This window comes from Colletotrichum tamarilloi (genome assembly GCF_030869305.1).
Source record: "Colletotrichum tamarilloi strain Tom-12 chromosome Unknown Scaffold_70.1, whole genome shotgun sequence".
In the NCBI taxonomy this organism is placed as follows: Eukaryota; Fungi; Ascomycota; class Sordariomycetes; order Glomerellales; family Glomerellaceae; genus Colletotrichum; species Colletotrichum tamarilloi.
The window spans coordinates 54,287-72,349 of NW_026849452.1; the positions used below are offsets into that span (position 1 = coordinate 54,287).

Consider the following 18,063-nt stretch of genomic DNA (forward strand, 5'->3'; position numbering starts at 1 on the left):
GTGAAGAGCTAGACAGGGTGACAGGGCAGGCCACAGGGCAGGAGGAGAGGAACAAGTGGGAATGGAAGCAGACCAAGGCAGGAGCCGAGAGGAAAGCAGAAAAAGACAAGGAGAAACAGGTGGTGTTCCAATCCTCTCACTTCTCAGGTATCCGTACAGATACACCGTACACCGTACGGGTAGGTAGGTATGGTAAGTAGGTACTCATGAATGGCAAGGTACTTACGGAAACCGAAAGCCTCGAATTCTAGACTTGGAAGGCACCTCGGGTAAGAATGGAAGGCAGGAGAGGCAAGAAAGGTAAGAAATGTTGTCGGCCACTTACCTCGCTTTCCCCCTTCCAATAAATAGATACAGGTCGCTCCCCGTCCACGACTGCCTATCTGAATCGATATGCAAGAACAGTTAGTCTCCAGCCAAGCGGCTATTTTGTCGCCAGCCGCCAGTCAAGCCGACGTTTTGGATGATTTCTGTTCGAAAGAGAGACTCCGGGTCTTATGCAGGTCCAACTCTTGGGTCCCGACTTCTGATTTCTGACAGCACAGCGCGACGACAATTCTTGCTCACCCAAGCGGAAGTGGGCCGGCCCTGGATGCGAAAAAGGCGGTCGAGGGCTCGTTGCGTCGTATGCAGAACGGGGACTTCTGCACAAGTAATGGGATGCTGCTGCGAATTGGCAGTGGGAGTGGCCGAATGAGCGGCAAGGTTGGGCCTCGACACTTGACACCATCAAATGCCAGCCGGCCAGGGCTGCTTTCGAGACTCGACACTCGACACTCGAGCCAGATCAGGGGCTTGGAAGCTGGGCCAGACTTTTGCGCGGCAATGGTTGATGGCGGCTATGCTGCAGCACCCGTCTGTAAGTGGAATGTCGGCCGGACTGGCTCGAGCCGGAGAACCAGGGGGCGGCGGCGGGAGACCCAACTGGCTAGAGTCACTCCGACACGGTGGGCGACGCGGAATACCTACGCAGTAGTGTATTCGTAGGAAAGGGGGACGATTCGATAGCCGTTGCGTCGTATGGGATCGTCCCTGGGTTGGTTGATGGTTCGGGTTGTCGAGTCTGATGCGCGCCAGCTGTCCTCCAATGGAACGAACCACGTCCTTTATCTTCACCAGCTGATCTCCAGCAAGGAAAAGGAGAGGAATAAGGAGGAGGACAAGAAGAAGAAGGGTAGCAGTGCCAACCCGTTATGGCGATGGGGTCGAGGCCTTTTTGACACACGGCTGCTAAATGCAACACACGACAGCAGCAGCTATTATTATTAATTATGCCTTTCCCACGTCGACGTGGTTCGCAAAGTCTGGCGAGAAAAACAAAACAAACCGCCGCCGTCAGGGAGGAACGCCCGATCCAAGGCCACCCCCAAGGAGCTCCCTGACCCGTGAACGAGCACAAGGTCTGGATGACCCGGCCAAGGGCAATCGCTTGCTCGACGGCGCCACCAAGGAAAACGACTAGAAGGTCAAGGGCGTCCTGGGCTGAGAGCCCGAGATGCGGCGTTGGGGTAAGGCTACCATATCATACGGATGGTACCGCACTAATTAGTGACCAACGTAGGGCAGGGAAGACTGAAACTGCTCTATAGCTCAGCAAACGAGATATTGGTATCGTGCACACTAATTACTGCGTAGCATACGTTCCCAGATCCCAAAGTAATGGGAAAGATATAGGCGAGGTACGGATACTTGAACCTTGGGATACCATGGCTTACCGGCAGATGGAGCCGAGTGCGGAGCATCATGCTTGTTCATAGTGAAGCACGGTAAGAGTGAGAGTGAACGTGGAAAAAGAAACGCCCCCAACATGACAGTTACGAAGTACGGATACCTACACACGCAGCATCCGCGTACAGTCTTAGGGATGGGAGAAAACAACAAGCAGGCTCTAGGTAGGTAGCTCAGCTTTCCCAGTCTCCAAGAAGAAAAAAAAAAACATTTGTTCCGAGAGCACGTCCCTTGCACTTAAAGTAGCGCGCCTCCATAGCCTTGAAAACACGGTCCTTTGAACGGAGCCCCCAGACATGAAGGAACACAGCGAAGCATGGGTAGGTTATCCAGCATTTTCACGAAGTATTCCATGTGGTGAACCGCCCAGCCCTCCAAGCCTCGAAGCGTCCATTCGTGAGCTGATTAGCTCCCGCTCTCCGCGCCATGTCTGTGAGGGAAACTGAGAGAACGGATACGCACGATCCACGGCGTTGAAATCAATCCAATGGGCCCCCATCATCATTCTTTCCTCACCCATGCTTCCATGCTTCCATGATCCCATGATCCCATGTTCCCTTGTTCCCTTGTTCCCTGTCAGTCCAGCCAGCTTCTTGGGTCCTTGATGACGAGTTGCAGAGAACAGCTGGACAATTTCATGAGAACGGAGACATTGGCACATAACGGATACGGTGTCCATCATCCCATTTATTAGTGTGTACGGTTAGGAAGTGTAAACGGTTTAGGTGGGCTCACCTCGGTGAAGCAGGGTGGCCCCGGAGTTCCAACTCATCATTAGCCCAGAAAGAGTAGAGGTATCAGACCGTACCTTAGTTCAAGGTGGACTGAGACATACCTAGCTCATCAGCAACACGAAGCTCAAAGGCTTCTCTCTCTAGGGAATCCGTGCTCACGATCAACACTGGTCCAAGTATGTCAGTTCTACTAACTTGCAACACTTTGTTTGGACACTGGCCTCTGCTGCTGCAGTGACGGGCGGCCATTCAGCGGCCTGAGTACACGCCGTCGCAAAATGTAGGCAAGCAAGGAGACGAAGTACGGATATGGCCCGCATCGGCGAGTCGCCGTGCCCTGTCATCCGGTGCACCGTGCTGCACTGACTTCGGTTGGCAAGATGAAAAAAAGGAAGAAAAATAAAAGGAAAGAAAAAATACCACCTCTCTGTCCAGACACCAATACCGGCATCAGCGGAGGTTGGCATTCCCAATCATCTTCAGTGGTCCGAAATAAGTCCCTTTGGGCCACAATGAACGTCATCTCAGGATCGCACCTGAGCTTTGGCGGTGAGATGCAGGGTGTAACCTAGAGTAGAAGAGGCTGCTCCGCCAAAACACAGCTAAAGTTTTGTGTCCCGATGTTACGTCGCCTTTTGCTTCCATTCTTTTCTTGCCAGCGGATGGGTTCTGACAGAGTAACTCGCACTTGGTAACATTCCCAGTCGCAGCAGCAGCACGAGACTTCCAGAGTGCGCGGGGAACACGAGGAAACAGCGTGGGCGGTTTTCCGGCGCTTATCACCATCTGCAACCTCACTGTGGTTGGTCGCCGCTTCTGTGCCATAGCCGCTGGGTGGCATGTCCCGACTGCAAACATTTCAGTGGAAGGTTATTCACCGGTACCTTGGCCGAGGTCGCGTCTGGGCTGCACCTTGAGAAACAAGGTGCCAGCTGGCGCAGGTGGATTTTATCCCACAATTCCCATCATCCCATGCCTGTCGAACATTTGATGAGGTGCGGAGCTATGTTTTCGAAAATGAGCACAACTTGCACTATCCGTATTTACGATACAGCGGATAGAGAAAGCGGGCGGGGGATAAAACTTGGCCACTTTATTGACCATCTTACCGCAAGCGGAAGTGTTGTAAACAACTCTGGGATCCGGGCCAGAGTCCCAGTTGGAATCATTATTAAAAACCTGGTGAGTCCCCTCGTCTTGGTACAGAATCGCAAAAAGTTCGTGCGCCATAGGAGGGACCAGTGACCATCACCTACCTTACTGTGTATTCGTATTCAGAAGTTACACCGCCTGGGCCGGGACTTTGGACAGTGACGGCGGGTCGTCGTTGACAGTGCTCGGTGGTCCGTTGCTGTGAAGACGGGGAAGCTTAAAACACTCGCTCGCTTCACGATTACAGTAGGGTGTCAAAAGTTCGTGTACACCCTCCCAGTGCGTCACCTATAGCCCACTAACTACGTCTCTTTATTACTATAGATATCTTTTTAACTTAGATATAAATAATATAATTTAAAATTTTAATAAAATACTTTAGTATATAAAGTATATAAAACTATTTTTTATATATTTTAAAATACATTGTATTAATACTTTATACTATAATATAAAAATAGAATATAAAATAAAAAAGAATTTACTAAGAAGTACAGTGCTATTCGCACTTAAAAAGCCCTATAATCCACTATAATAAAAATCTCTTAAAACCTATTTTCTAAAAGATTTATTTAACGCTTTAAGAATTAAGAAAAACATAGTGTAACTTAGCTATATACTAATATAATAGTTAATTAGTTATATAGTAATTTTTAATCTCTTTTCCTTATTATATTTAACTTTTTATTCGCTGTTGAAAAGTAGTACTTTTGCGGGATACTGTGCGCTGCACACGAACCTTTGACACCCCACTGTACCCGGCTATATCTGAGCTCAATGCTTCTGGAATCTAGATATGCACGAATAGCATAGAGCATATCTTGATCCGATTGTGTTTTTACTAATACAAGAAATATTGTGTCCAAAGTGCGGATAAATTCTGGAAATTATGTCAGTCTCGATATGGCTGAGTCGTGCACTTGCATGGGTAGATGCACATGTCGAGGAAACAAAAGCTGGACCCTCTCGCGTGGGACGGGGACAAATTGATAAGAGCAAGTGTTGGGGAGGGTTGTCACTTGTCTTGACTTTCGCCCCACATACACCGAGCCACTGTCTCTTTTGCACAAGAAAAGCTGGCTACACTGAGATGAGGCGGACATGACGAGAATGCTGCGAATACGCCCTTGAGAGTACAAGTAAGTATGGTTGCAGGATGAGGCCGTGATGCATGCTGGATAACTGGAACCTGGAGACTGGCAACTTGCAAGAGGGATTAATTTCCATGAGCAACCTTTTAGGGGCAGCGATGGAGTCAGGCATCCCGTTCTCTCATTGGCGGCATGTTTCTCTATGAGAAGTTCCAATTGACTCTTTTGATTGGTCACTCACCACTGAGTAAGGTAAGGTTGCTTTGATCCTAGACTGCCAATTGTGCCTTGTCAATGGTGATGCGGTGACAATCCCCTCCGTCCATGGATAATGCCACGACACCAACGGGGCGCGTCCACCTCGCGGACGCTTCGCGTTTGCACTGTTCAGCATATTGTCGGTGTCCTTTCCCTCGCGCATGCAGTAGTGTCCCCCCTCAAGGGCCCAAAGGCGCAGGTATCCGTAGTACCAGTGCGCTACTGCACAAAAGTCTGCAGGCACAAATTGAATCATGGACACTACGGTCCGCAGATGTCTGACAGCTCAGCATCCAATTTCCCAATTCGAAAGCACGACGCAGGGGCATTTCCCATCTTGAAAGTCGAAAGTGAGATCTCATATCCGTACTCAGTGCCTTGCGTATTTCGCTCCAGGTCCCCATGTCCCGTCGTGTGTCAAGTACTCAGAAGTGCTGCGCAGGATCCTGCATTGGATGTTGTGGGGTCATTGAAAGCGAAGAAGATTCGACTTCGTTAGGTACCTGTGTACTGTGTATGTGTTACGCTGACAGCTGGATGCAGCTGCGAATATCCGTTTATAGTACGGATACCTTAAGGTATGCGGGCTCTACCTACCTATGCTCCACCGGAATGTCCGAACGATTATGTAATTTCCTCACTTCACCTCCTCCAGTAATTACCATGATACCTGGTTGAAGAGACAACTCAGGGTATATTCATAGCCGTTCTTGACATGCCTTGGGAATTGGTAGCCAAGTGCTGAGTTGATCCCCCGACTACTACAGACATCTCGGGCAACGCGGTCGCGCCGGTGGTGTTCACCATGACTTCGTCCAATAACCCCGACTCGCGGTCTGGCACAAGTCTTCCCGGGACCGCCCCTCCATTCATACAGCCGTTGACGGCGTGCGCGATGCTGGTAGGGCGAATGATTTCTCACTTCCTTCCACCTCCGTCAATGTGCTTGTTTAATCGCTAACTCGCCTGCCCAGGTTGTTTATACTGCCATCTACGTGGCCCCTCTCTACATCTCGCCTGCCAGCCGTCCATCACCAACGCTGTCGAGAGACGACCCTGTCGTCATTCGCACGCGCATCAGATCTGTCCTGTTCTCTACTGCATCATGCTCCGCCCTGACTTACATCATCCTGGCCCGTCTACCTGACGGTACCCTACCTTATGGACCACTTCATGCTATGGGATACTGGCCCATCGGCATACTCGAGTCCGCATTATGCCTTCTCCTTACGGCAATCCTGTTTGCTGGTCCGCTGTACGAGACTCTTCTCATAGACGGCCTTTGGGAAGACTGGCACGGTCTTGGCCCCATTGTCCGTATCTGGACCCAGTTGACAACCTGGCGGAACATTGTCATGGTAAGTTGCATCAAGGAAGCCCCAGACGTATCATCTGCTCCATTTCTAGGGATGCTAATGCGATACCAAGGGACCTTTGACTGAGGAAATGCTGTTCCGCTCTGCCTCTGTTCCGTTGATGCTCTGCGCTCGCATGTCATTGACACAAACCGTCTTCTTGTCTCCCGTCATCTTCGGCTTTGCTCATGTTCATCACTTTTATGAGTTCCGCATCTCCCACCCCAAGGTGCCTCTGGTCGCCGCAGTGGCACGCTCAATTCTGCAGTTCAGTTACACCTCTCTCTTCGGCGCCTATGCCACATTCCTCTTCCTCCGCTCAGGGAGCCTACTAGCCATCGTGCTGGTGCACGCATTCTGCAATGTAATGGGCCTGCCCCGATTCTGGGGGGCTGTCGAGCCTTACTGGCACGTCAGTGGACACTATGCACCTGCCGATAGTCGAAAATGGACGGTGATTTACTATGTGCTTTTATTCGTTGGAGCCATTACTTGGTGGAGAAGTTTGTTACCATTGACCCAGACCTCGGCGAGCCTGTTTCCGCAGGGATTCTGAGGTGCGTTGTAGGTTGTAAATACATTAGATACTGCTCTAGCAATGACCACATCAGGTCTTCATATCGATATCTAGCCCGGGCATCGCGCCGGGCATCGTCAACCCGTCGTCACTACGCATCCTGCGTCGACGTAACGAATCGTGCTCCCAACTTGTCTGCGTCCTTGCCTCGGCTTCAACTTCCCTTCGAGCTTCTGCGCGGAGATTCGGGTTTATGTCTTTCCCCTTTGCCCTACTCACCGACGCGTTGATCTCGGCCAGTCCATCTTCAGGGCCCCTGGTGTTCTTCTTGCGCGGCCACATGCTCGGCAAGGCGATCTCCTGAAACCGCGGCTCCACGCATCGCTCGTCGAACCAACGGTGTAACCGCGACTCGATCAGTTGAGCAATTTTAGGCACATCTTGCAGCCTTGAACGACTTCCGAGAAGACTTCTGATTGACAGGTCGAGGCGGTAATCACCCATGAAGCTGAAAGTCATCATGGTCGGGGTGGACTGTGAAGGGTTGCTCGGGATAAAGGAAATCGACAAGGTGCCGCTGAACCTTACGACAGAGACTGAGAGTGCTACGGGCAGAACAGCGCTGAGGTTCTTGGGATAGTTGAGGAGAAGCTTTGTCTCGATAGCGAGAGTGAGCATGTCGCTGAGGTCAACGTCCATCCGAGCCTGCAGCTTCGCGCCATCCCTCGTTGCCGCACTCGCGTTGAGAGTCCTGCCGCTACCCAAGTTCAGGCCGTCTTCATCAACGGGTATGACTCGACAATTGCTAAATATGGGGAAATCCTCTCCCAAGCTCAGCTCCGTCACGCGGATCTCGTCTACAAAGTCGGGCCTCGATCCTCCGTTCAGTGCCTTGGTGAGAGAGCTCAAGATGGCATCGTCATGCTGTGCGTCGCTTCGAAACTGGGCAATTGTCTGCGCCACGAGGACATTGAACCAGTCCAAACTTTCTGGCTGGTGACTATCGACATTGTAGTAGGTTTTGCTGAGGATGGAACCGATGGTAAGATTCGGGGGGTTCCGGAGGACGCTCGACTTCTTCCGATTAAGCGTCTGCTGGCCATGCTTTGCGTTGGCCGTCCGAAGACTGAGGAGAGAGCGCTTATGAGCTAGGGTCCTTGACCGACGCTCTGTTGCTCTCAGTGATGCTGTCACCTCTGGTGAGGGAGGGTCGCCGAAGATGAAGAATTTGATGAAGGCGGCAAGAACGAGAACCACTGACAGCTGGCCAAGAATAAGGCCTTGCGTGAAGGAGAGGCTATGACGTTGTGAATTAGTATGGAATACTCTTCACAGAAACGTGCGTATGGGACAAGAGCTGACGTTGGTTCTGCCTTTGCTGGGCAAGTGTCAGCGGCAAGGCCTGCCATCGTGATGGTGGCGGAAGATGAATCGATCGTCCAAGTTGCTTAGTAGACAGTATAGTATGTCTCTGGAAATGTGCTCACTGGGGACGAAGTATAAGATTATGGGTGAGGACTTGGCCGTCGTGAGATTTGTGGCTTTGGAAGCTGGATCTTAGTGAAGGAAGCCTGTTAGATGCTGCATGAATGCCACGACGAAGTGCCATCCGGCCTTGAGGTGTTTGACTAACAGTTTTGACACTGTGGAGTGGCCTGGACGTCACTGCTCCAAGGACCCACAGCTGACCCGAGGAGGCTAGTCACTGTGTCAGGCACAATCATCCCGCGGGAGTTTCCACTGCCATGGTGAAGTATATAATACCACTCAACATGTATGCAATATCACAACACTCAAGTCATAGAAAGATCTAGCGAGGGAGACCTCTTTCTATCAATCCCTTTTTCTAGGCCGGCCTTCGACTTTAGCGCTGGGAAATCTGTGGTATACCCAGCTTAGAAAGCTGTTGGAGTTGTGGGTGTACCTAATGTCGAGGGTACTTTACCAAGGATGAGGTACCTAAGGTACGCAGGCGTGGTAGGCACGCAGGCCAGGGAGCTCAGGCAAGCTGTCCCAGTCAACTCTGCCAACGACATTGTTTCCGCTCATCCTGCGATTCATCTTAATTCATCGAAGACACAACACCGCTGAATACCAAGCTTAGAGAATTCACAGCTTTCATTGAGCATCGGTCCCTATTCTCAAACCATCGCCACCACCAGCCGAAGGACGTATCCCATCCTTTCCTCCATTGAACACACTTCAACACGCATTCGACCTTTGCGTTCTGCGCCGCTGGCCAACATGGACGTGGCACAAGCAGTGGCTAGCTATGTCTCTCGTATGATTCAGTCCGCTGATTCTTCATCTTCGACACAGTCGGCAAAAATGAAGGTTCTGCTGCTGGACCGCGAGACAGTTCCTATTGTGTCCACTGCTATCACTCAGTCAGCACTGCTGAATCACGAGGTCTATCTCATTGATCGTATTGATAACGCCAACAGAGAGAAGATGCGTCACTTGCGATGTTTATGTCTTGTACGACCATCGCCAGACTCCATTCAACTCCTGATTGATGAACTGCGAGAGCCGAAGTACGGAGAGTATCATCTGTATTTCACCAACGTCGTCAAGAAGTCATCACTAGAAAGACTTGCCGAGGCTGACGACCATGAGGTTGTGAAGCTGGTTCAGGAGCAGTTTGCCGACTTCATCGTCATCAACCCCGATCTGTTCTCACTTGGACTCAGCCTTCCCCATCAGCGTCTGTGGGGCAGCAACCAAGACACGTGGAACCCAGACGCCCTGCAACGAAGTGCTGACGGACTCGTTGCTGTGCTTCTTGCACTGAAGAAGAAACCGCTGATCAGATACTCCAAGACCAGCCCACTTACCAAGAAATTGGCTACAGAAGTGCGATATCGTATTACACAAGAGGAGCAGCTTTTCGACTTCCGGAAGGTGGACACGCCTCCTCTCCTGCTCGTGCTCGACAGGCGCGAGGATCCAGCAACACCACTTCTCACGCAATGGACATATCAAGCCATGGTGCACCATCTTCTTGGTATTACCAACGGCCGAGTCGACCTAAGCGATGTGCCTGATATTCGCCCGGAGCTGAAGGAGATTGTCTTGTCGCAAGACCAGGATCCTTTCTTCAAGAAGAACATGTATCTCAACTTTGGTGACTTGGGCGGCAACATCAAAGACTACGTGGAGCAATACCAGTCCAAGACACAAAACAGCTCAAATATCGAGTCGATATCGGACATGAAGCGCTTCATCGAGGAATACCCTGAGTTCCGCAAGCTATCCGGAAATGTTAGCAAGCACGTCACCTTGGTTTCAGAGTTGAGTAGACGTGTTGGAGCCGAGAACCTACTCGAAGTCAGTGAGCTGGAACAAAGTCTCGCTTGTAATGACAACCATGCGGCTGATCTCAAGGTATTATCCGACAATCATAGTACGGCTTCCCAGCGCAGATACCAGAAGCTGACTCTTCCCACAGAATATTCAAAAGCTTATTCAGTCTCCAAAGGTGACAAGCGACAGCAAGGTTGGCCTAGTCGCCCTTTATGCCCTACGATATGAGCGCAATCCGTCCAACGCACTCCCCATGCTCGTGGACCTCTTGGTGGCCGCTGGCGGGGTCTCAGTCCGGCGAGCAGACCTCATCTCCAAGCTTGTGAAGTATCAATCTTCATTGCAGCAATCACAGGCTCAAGCAGGCATTGCAGACATTTTCGAGGGGGGTGGCATATTTGGAGGAGCTGGTGCCAGGTTTAAGGGACTAAAGGGTGTCGAGAACGTTTACACACAGCATAGCCCCTTACTTGAAAGTACGCTTCAGAATCTGATTCGGGGACGACTTAAAGAACAGCAGTATCCCTTTGTTGAGGGCGGAGGAACTACTCGAGACAAGCCGCAAGACGTTATTGTCTTCATAGTCGGTGGAGCAACATACGAGGAGGCCAAGATGGTGGCGACAATCAACGCATCTTCGCCAGGTGTGCGCTTGGTACTAGGAGGTACTACAGTCCACAACTCGGCTACATTCCTGGAAGAGGTTGAGGATGCTGTATCTTCGTGGCCCGAGACGCAGAAAGCTGGCACAAGGCGATAAACGGAGAGCAGTCAATTTGGGACGTTCGAGATCTCAGTGACCATCGGCAATTCTCGTGTCTGCATGTACTCATAGGCCCTTTCGCAAGGAACAGACAAGGTCACCAGGCATCGAGTTGTTGTGCGCCAAGATGCTCTTCGACTAGGCTAATTGTGCACGGAATGAATGTCTATACTCTATTTGCAATTTGGCAGAGTGCGGGAGAAAGGACCACAAGCCCCTCTGTGGCATACTCGTATTGCACAAGGAAAGACAAAGACGAAGGAGGAGGGGGAACATAACTTATTATTGGAAGGCTTGGTTGCGACCATCAAATCTGGTATTCTCCAGCAGATGTAAATGCTCAGCCATCATGCTTCCTAAGACTGGACGAGAAAGTGAGCAATGTTTATTTGGTGCGACATTGTTGTTCATAGTTTCATGTGATACACGGAATCCGGTAGCGATGAGTTTATTGAGAGGCTCATAGCACTCCTCAGAAGATGCTCATTGGCGACGATAGCACTCTGGTCAACTGAAGAAGCTACAATAAAAGTACCCCCTGCAGTCGGTGTTTGTAACCGCCGTGCACCGATCATGTCACTACACTGTGGCACCAAGGGGCCAAAAAAATCAATGGGGGAGCAATGGCATGGAGGAACTCTGGATACAAACTAGGAGAACTTCAGCCTTCAAACTCGATTCTGCTTCCCAGGACACGAGCTTGCCAGTCGCATCTGCTGGAGCGCGTGTAGTCTCTTAGCCTATTAACATAGGCGATGCGATCCCTTTCAGCAGCCTTGAAGCTGCGCCCACGTCCTGCTGCCAGAAGCTTGCGACAGCTCGGTAGGCGCGGCTTCGCAGACGTCGCAGAAGGCACCAGGTCAGTCTGCAGCATACCGAGAACATACACCTCTCGCGCGCCAGTTGCACGTAGCTTACGAATGTTCAAGACCATTCGATGTCGTTGTAGTGGGAGGCGGCCACGCGGGCGCAGAAGCATGCGCAGCGGCTGCCAGAACCGGCGCGCGGACAGCTCTGGTCACACCAAAGATCGAGAACCTCGGCACCTGCTCCTGCAATCCATCTTTCGGCGGCATCGGAAAGGGAATAATACTTCGCGAAATCGATGCTCTCGACGGGTTGGCAGGTAGGGTCATCGACAAGGCTGGCGTGCAGTTCAGGGTCTTGAATCGGACCAAGGGGCCGGCTGTTTGGGTATGTAAGCTCCATGCAGAGTTCTATTTCTCTGAGGAATCTTTGTAGTCGCTAACCCGTTACTTTTTGCAGGGACCCCGAGCACAGATTGATCGAAAACTATACCAGAAGCACATGAGAGAAGAGCTGGAAACGTACCCAAACCTGTCCATCGTGCTAGGTAGTGTATCCGATATCGTCACGAGTGAGAGCGCAGAAACCACGAGTTCCGTCCAGAGCAAGATTACAGGCGTGCGTCTCGAGTCTGGCGAGGTTCTCCCTACACGCGCAGTAATCATTACGACGGGCACGTTTTTGAGCGCCGAGATTCATATCGGCATGAAAGCGTATCCCGCCGGACGGATCGGAGAAGATGCATCTTTTGGCTTAAGCAAGTCGTTGGACGACAGTGGTTTTCGTCTAGGAAGGCTCAAGACAGGAACGCCGCCGCGTATCGCCAAGGACAGCATTGACTTTTCGCAGCTGGAGAGGCAGCCCGGAGACGACCCGCCGATGCCGTTCAGCTTCCTGAACGATAGAGTGGCCGTCGAAGAGCAATTGTCCTGCTGGGTCACTTATACGAATGAGGTGACGCATGACATTGTAAGGGCCAACCTGGACAAGACGATACACATCCGAGAAACCATCAGGGGCCCAAGATATTGCCCCTCATTAGAGGCGAAAATCACCCGGTTCTCTGACAAAGACAAGCATCTTGTCTGGCTGGAGCCCGAAGGTTTCGACAGCGACCTCATATACCCCAATGGCTTGTCCATGACCGTACCGGAAGAGGCTCAGGAACAGATTCTGCGCTCGATTCCAGGCCTGGAGAAGTGCGTCATGACACAAGTGGGATACGGTGTCGAGTACGACTACATAGACCCTCGGAGTCTCAAGGCGACGCTCGAAACGAAGCAGATTAGCGGCCTGTTCCTCGCTGGACAGATCAACGGCACCACGGGTTATGAAGAGGCGGCCGGGCAGGGCGTTGTTGCCGGCATGAACGCAGCTCGCTCCGCGCTGGGCCTCGAAGCGGCCCCGATATCCCGAGCAGACGGCTACATCGGCATCATGATTGATGACCTCATTACCAAGGGCGTTACTGAACCGTATAGAATGTTCACAACACGAAGCGAATACAGGCTGACGTCGAGAGCGGATAACGCCGACCTTCGACTGACCGAGAAAGGACGGGACTGGGGCGTCGTGTCGGACAAGCGGTGGACGCACTTCAGCGATGAGAAGCAGCAGATGGATGACATCATGTCACTCCTCTCTTCGACGAGCAAGAGCACACCTGAATGGTCCAAATGCGGTTTCCGCGTTAAACAAGACACGACCCGGCGCAACGCAATGGATATGCTCCGACTAAAGGACGTAACCTGGAACCAGGTCGCTGCCGCGGTACCAAGTATAGACTCCATTCCGGAGCGTCTCAAGTCCCGCATTCACATCGAGGCGACGTACGCACCATTCATCAAGCGACAGCTCGCCGAGCGCAAGGTCTTTGCCAGGGACGAAAGTCTGAGGCTGCCCGATTCGATCGACTACGACAAGGTCCCTGGCCTGGCCATGGCTGAGAAGACGGTTCTCAAAGCCACCATGCCCGAGACTCTAGCGCAGGCGAGGCGGTTGGAGGGCATCACGCCGTCTGGATGCCTCCGTCTGTTGGGCTACGTGCAACGCCAGCAGAAGAGCATTGCCCTAGCCAACATGGAGAAGCCGTGGCGGGAGAGGCAGCAGAGCCGGGAGAAGGACATGCCGTAACGCAACGACTACGCAGAATACCTAGAAAGAAGGGCTTGCCGACTGATGTAGAGCTGGAGAAGGCTAGAAAAGCGTAGTCTTTCTGCTTGTACCAATACCATAGCTGCCGACTGGGACCAAGGTTTCTTGCTCCCTTTGTGCGTGTATATTCAATTTTACAAAATTTTGCCCACCTTCCGTAACGCCCCTTTTATACATGATTTGTTACGTACACTGCTGCACCTCACCTGATGGATGAGCTGCATTTTAACTTCCCCACGAGGCTGCGGTTATGTTGCTTTATACCTTCGGAGGCGGAGTCTTCGGCGGTGCAAGAATCTTGACCGCATCCTTGGTGTAAATGTAGCTGGCGCCGCTCCAAATCGTGGTGGTGGCGACAACATATCTAGACTCCAGTCAGCACAACGGAGGAATCTACAAACCTCAAAAAAAAAAAAAAAAAAGACGCCTCATGTTCTGCAATTTCACGAAGAAGTCTAGCACCGGCAAGGGGGAAAGGAGTCAACGTACTGCATGACTGTCAAAGGCGTCGACAGGTCATAGCTGAACACCGGCGCGGCCGTCGTGAGGCCGATGAGAACGAGCTGGAGGAAGGTGTTGTACTTGCTGATGGTCGTGGGGTGTACTTCGGCCGAGGGCAGGGAAAAGTCCCAGTACCGTGCAAAGGTCTTTGGCGGCGGGAGGGAGATCCAGCGGTAGTAGATGGCGGAGATGGCGAGGCCCACGTCGCGACCTAGGATGATTGTTGCGAGCCACACTGTCAGGTGCATATAATTGTCAGTCTACATTATTCCCTCAGATTGGCGGGAGCGTCGGCGAGGCATTCGAAGCTCCTTCCACGCCACATCCCATCACATTATTCGATCCCCGGGAAGCTTCTCCGTTGACAGACGGAGATGGAGGGGACCAAAGCCAGCAAAGAAAAGGACCTACCCGGAAGAGACCCCTGAGCGGCGAGGCACACAGTGAGGATAGTCATCAACGCCTTGTCTGCCATCGGATCAATCACCGTCCCGACAACAGTCTGCTGCTTCCACCGCCTCGCGATCCACCCGTCCAGCAAATCCGTCACACCGGCGTACGCGAACAAGCCCAAGGCCCAGGCATGTTGGTCGTGGAGGATAAAATAGCCCACAAACGGCGCGGCCACGAGGCGCGAGAGTGTCAGCAGGTTCGGGAGGGTACGGATGTCTTCGCGCAGGGTCGGTGGTAACGTGGGCAGCTTCGCGACGATCTTGCTTGCCGTGCTGCAGCAATCTCACACGTCAGCCTATGCATTGGGGAAGAGGGGCCTTGGCCGGGGGAAAGAAGGAGACAAACCTAGGTGGTTTACCATCGCTCTGCGATACGTAGGGAGCGACGAGCCGCGGCCGCGATTGACGCTGAGGCGGGTGGTTGAGAATGGCACTGGCAGTGAGCTTTAAGATCGGCCGATGCCGTGCTGGTGACGGCAACGCATGGAGAAGGCGATTGCCACTGCTAGGACAGAAGCTGTTTTGTACACGACCGGATTGCGCCAGAGACAAAGCCCTGCGACCACCGAGCCTGACGAATGGCATGTCTGTGTTCTGGAGCACCGACGTAGACCGCAATTGAACTTCACTTGGTTTTCGCGCGATCGATTGGATGAGTGACGATCACGAGCTCACGTGCGGGTGGAAGACGTCGGGAGCTACCCCCCCTTGCTGTACGCGCAGAGCTCTTTCCTCAACGGACGGGAAGCTTACCTTAGGTACCTTACTAAAGAAGGTACTCCGTACCTAATGTAGGTACCTTTGGTTTCCGTCGTTTGGTAAGCGTGAATCACCATTGGCCCGTGTCCCAAGTATGTCACGAATAGGAAACCTCTGCCACTAGCATATTCTTCTTTGCCGCATAGTTGACTGAATTTTCAATTGTCCTTAAACAAGGTAAGGTATGAAGTGTAATGTAGCAAAGCGCCACTCTGTCTATGTAATCACTCTCATCGAATGGAGCACTACAGACTACGCATACCCTACTACCTAGACAAACGATCACATCGCATGATGATTCGTTGCGTTGAGTACAACATGCGTGTCTGCAGACTGTAACTGCCTTACAGGTAAACTTTTTGGTAGTCCCAAGAAACCCCCCTTTCCCTGTTCAGTATACATCACATACTCCTGGATCGTAGGTTGCGCTCAGCTTTGCGCACCTCTGTTTTCTTCCGGATCAAAAAACATCATCGCAAACCGCAACCTCGGCGCCGCGCTAACCAAGCACCTTGGCGCCTGAATTCAGAGTCACCCTCTGTAACCTGAGGGATTCGATGACCCCGCAACATTTTCCACACTGTCGTTCAAGGGCAATCCTCTCTGGTGATTCGGTCCAACCAATGTTGGGTCCTGGTTCTATGTCCAGCGGCCTCATGTTGGACAAGTCCGGTAGTCGAGAGGTGCAAACGACTCTAATCCTACTTCTCTTCAGGTCCTACCAAGCGAGTTGTTGTTGTTGCTACTGGGCCAGCCTGCACTCCCTTGCGGCATGTATTGACCTTGGTCGTCCTCGGCTATCTGGTCAAACGTGTTCCACGTATCGCGATTGAGCCCTTCAATGGGGAAGCCCTGGGCGCTTCTGTCACCGCCCATCCCGGATTCGTTGTGCACGTGGCGGGGAGACGGCGAGGGGAAGGGCTCATGAGGAGACATGTCGTGAGGGCGTTGTTGGGAATACAACATGGATGTCATGTAGTTGCCTCCACCCATTGACCTTGATGGGTCGCTTGATACAGCTGGCAAGCTGCTAGCAAGACCCATTTCGGGGCCCGTGACGGGCTCGTAAGCTGTTGAGTGTCGTCGAGGATGGTGCTGTGACTCGAGTACCATGTTTCGAGACATGTCGGGAGCCAAGCCAGCACTTGACGGATACCGGCCTGCACGGCTCAGGCTATCATATGCGTAATTTGGGTGTTGAGGCTGCGCATAGCCAACGTTGCTGACGGACCCGGGGACTGGATTCATATACGACATGTACGGTGGATGGCCGAACTGCGCCGCAGGCATTCCGCTCATGTGTAGCGAAGGCACCGACATTGCTCGTGACAGGCTCTGGTGGTGGCCGTTAACGGGATAGTGTTGCGCGAAAAGTCCGTGACCTCCTCGGGAGTCGTCCATCTCGACCTCGTCAATTGGGGCGCGGAAATTTTGCGACATGATCAACTCCCCTCTAGGAATAATGGTAGAGAGCTGGTGATCTTTGGAAGGGGTCATCAGCTTGCCCTCTGTGACATCTTCGACGTTGTAATAGGACACCAGGTGGTGCGGCACGCCCTGGTAAGTCACACTGATCGTCTTCTTCACCAGACCGTTTTCCTTGAAGGGATACGAGTCGACTAGGGATCCAATCAATGCTCGCTCCGCGTCCTTGTTACCGCCTTGCGAGCCATCCCCCATGCCCATAGTAGACGCAGCTCCGTTGACGCTGCCTTGGCGCGCGACCTCAGGCTTCGTTACACCTGTGGGTTTTTTGTTACGTTTCATGGCGCGCTTCTTTTCGCCCGGCGGGAACGGCCGGTCGAGTTCGCGGTAGATGAGGAAGTTGCCGAGGATACGACTGGGACTCCAAGCAACTCCGTCAGTCCAGCGCTTGATGCCGGACGAGTGCTCCTCGTAGATGAAGACATTGCCGCTCTTGATGAGATCCTGGCGTTCGCGGTCGTGTGGTCTGCGGGGGACATGGTGTAGTGCACTGCTCAGACATGCTTCAAAGAGAACCAGAGCGTCGAGGGTGGAAGCAACGTGGCCGATGAAGGTTGGGTTTAATGGGACGTTGGAATTCGCCATTTTTGGCTTCCGGTTGCGCCGAGTCTAATCGTGTAAGTTACGTTGAACGTTTGCGGTAACGATGGTAGAGTTGCGCCACTTACCGGCAGTACGTGTATGCGTTGGAAAGGAAATGTTGAATAGAGTGTGAAAGGTTCAGTCCTCCCAGATGATGGTGATGATGATGATGATGGGGAGGAGAAGGGAAGCGAAGCTAGCCCTGCTGACTTGACTAGCGAGTGCTCGTGAGAACAGTGATGGAGCCGCACAGTTGAGCGTGATGTTGAGACTAAGACGCGCGAGGATGGAAAGAGGAGGGCGTAGACAGAAGGAACGCCGGTGGGAGGAGGAGGGAAGAAAGTCTTTCAACGGCGACAAGAAGATTAAGACTTGTTAAAGCTAAATTTCCAAAGCGTTTCTGCGAAGGAGAGAAGAGGGAG

The 18,063-nt window shown here is 52.3% G+C and overlaps 9 protein-coding genes across 9 annotated transcripts; 5 read left to right on the top strand and 4 right to left on the bottom strand.

The window, feature by feature from the left end:
• Nucleotides 1-733: 733 nt before the first annotated feature.
• On the top strand, nucleotides 734-1,462 carry CTAM01_11950 (uncharacterized protein; the record flags this gene model as incomplete). The annotated part of the gene is made up of 3 exons (XM_060527959.1): nucleotides 734-859; nucleotides 1,120-1,190; nucleotides 1,375-1,462. 3 exons carry the CDS (start codon nucleotides 734-736, stop codon nucleotides 1,460-1,462), a joined length of 285 nt encoding a protein of 94 aa, XP_060377368.1.
• Nucleotides 1,463-2,623: 1,161 nt separating this feature from the next.
• Nucleotides 2,624-2,929, bottom strand: CTAM01_11951 (uncharacterized protein; the record flags this gene model as incomplete). Its single annotated transcript, XM_060527960.1, has 1 exon — nucleotides 2,624-2,929. One exon carries the CDS (start codon nucleotides 2,927-2,929, stop codon nucleotides 2,624-2,626), a length of 306 nt encoding a protein of 101 aa, XP_060377369.1.
• A 2,107-nt stretch (nucleotides 2,930-5,036) lies between these two features.
• On the top strand, nucleotides 5,037-5,462 carry CTAM01_11952 (uncharacterized protein; the record flags this gene model as incomplete). Its single annotated transcript, XM_060527961.1, has 1 exon — nucleotides 5,037-5,462. One exon carries the CDS (start codon nucleotides 5,037-5,039, stop codon nucleotides 5,460-5,462), a length of 426 nt encoding a protein of 141 aa, XP_060377370.1.
• Nucleotides 5,463-5,768: 306 nt separating this feature from the next.
• CTAM01_11953 (CAAX amino terminal protease) lies at nucleotides 5,769-6,874 on the top strand (the record flags this gene model as incomplete). The annotated part of the gene is made up of 3 exons (XM_060527962.1): nucleotides 5,769-5,864; nucleotides 5,938-6,321; nucleotides 6,392-6,874. The coding sequence occupies 3 exons, from the start codon at nucleotides 5,769-5,771 to the stop codon at nucleotides 6,872-6,874; spliced, it is 963 nt and encodes a 320-aa protein (XP_060377371.1).
• A 51-nt stretch (nucleotides 6,875-6,925) lies between these two features.
• CTAM01_11954 (uncharacterized protein) lies at nucleotides 6,926-8,244 on the bottom strand (the record flags this gene model as incomplete). Its single annotated transcript, XM_060527963.1, has 2 exons — nucleotides 6,926-8,132; nucleotides 8,198-8,244. 2 exons carry the CDS (start codon nucleotides 8,242-8,244, stop codon nucleotides 6,926-6,928), a joined length of 1,254 nt encoding a protein of 417 aa, XP_060377372.1.
• Nucleotides 8,245-9,079: 835 nt separating this feature from the next.
• On the top strand, nucleotides 9,080-10,898 carry CTAM01_11955 (Sec1 family protein; the record flags this gene model as incomplete). Its single annotated transcript, XM_060527964.1, has 2 exons — nucleotides 9,080-10,219; nucleotides 10,284-10,898. 2 exons carry the CDS (start codon nucleotides 9,080-9,082, stop codon nucleotides 10,896-10,898), a joined length of 1,755 nt encoding a protein of 584 aa, XP_060377373.1.
• A 758-nt stretch (nucleotides 10,899-11,656) lies between these two features.
• Nucleotides 11,657-13,841, top strand: CTAM01_11956 (glucose inhibited division protein A; the record flags this gene model as incomplete). The annotated part of the gene is made up of 3 exons (XM_060527965.1): nucleotides 11,657-11,760; nucleotides 11,831-12,095; nucleotides 12,168-13,841. 3 exons carry the CDS (start codon nucleotides 11,657-11,659, stop codon nucleotides 13,839-13,841), a joined length of 2,043 nt encoding a protein of 680 aa, XP_060377374.1.
• A 279-nt stretch (nucleotides 13,842-14,120) lies between these two features.
• CTAM01_11957 (CDP-alcohol phosphatidyltransferase) lies at nucleotides 14,121-15,400 on the bottom strand (the record flags this gene model as incomplete). Its single annotated transcript, XM_060527966.1, has 4 exons — nucleotides 14,121-14,226; nucleotides 14,352-14,598; nucleotides 14,775-15,088; nucleotides 15,162-15,400. 4 exons carry the CDS (start codon nucleotides 15,398-15,400, stop codon nucleotides 14,121-14,123), a joined length of 906 nt encoding a protein of 301 aa, XP_060377375.1.
• Nucleotides 15,401-16,285: 885 nt separating this feature from the next.
• CTAM01_11958 (Gti1/Pac2 family protein) lies at nucleotides 16,286-17,644 on the bottom strand (the record flags this gene model as incomplete). The annotated part of the gene is made up of 1 exon (XM_060527967.1): nucleotides 16,286-17,644. The coding sequence occupies one exon, from the start codon at nucleotides 17,642-17,644 to the stop codon at nucleotides 16,286-16,288; it is 1,359 nt and encodes a 452-aa protein (XP_060377376.1).
• Between the last annotated feature and the right edge of the window lie 419 nt (nucleotides 17,645-18,063).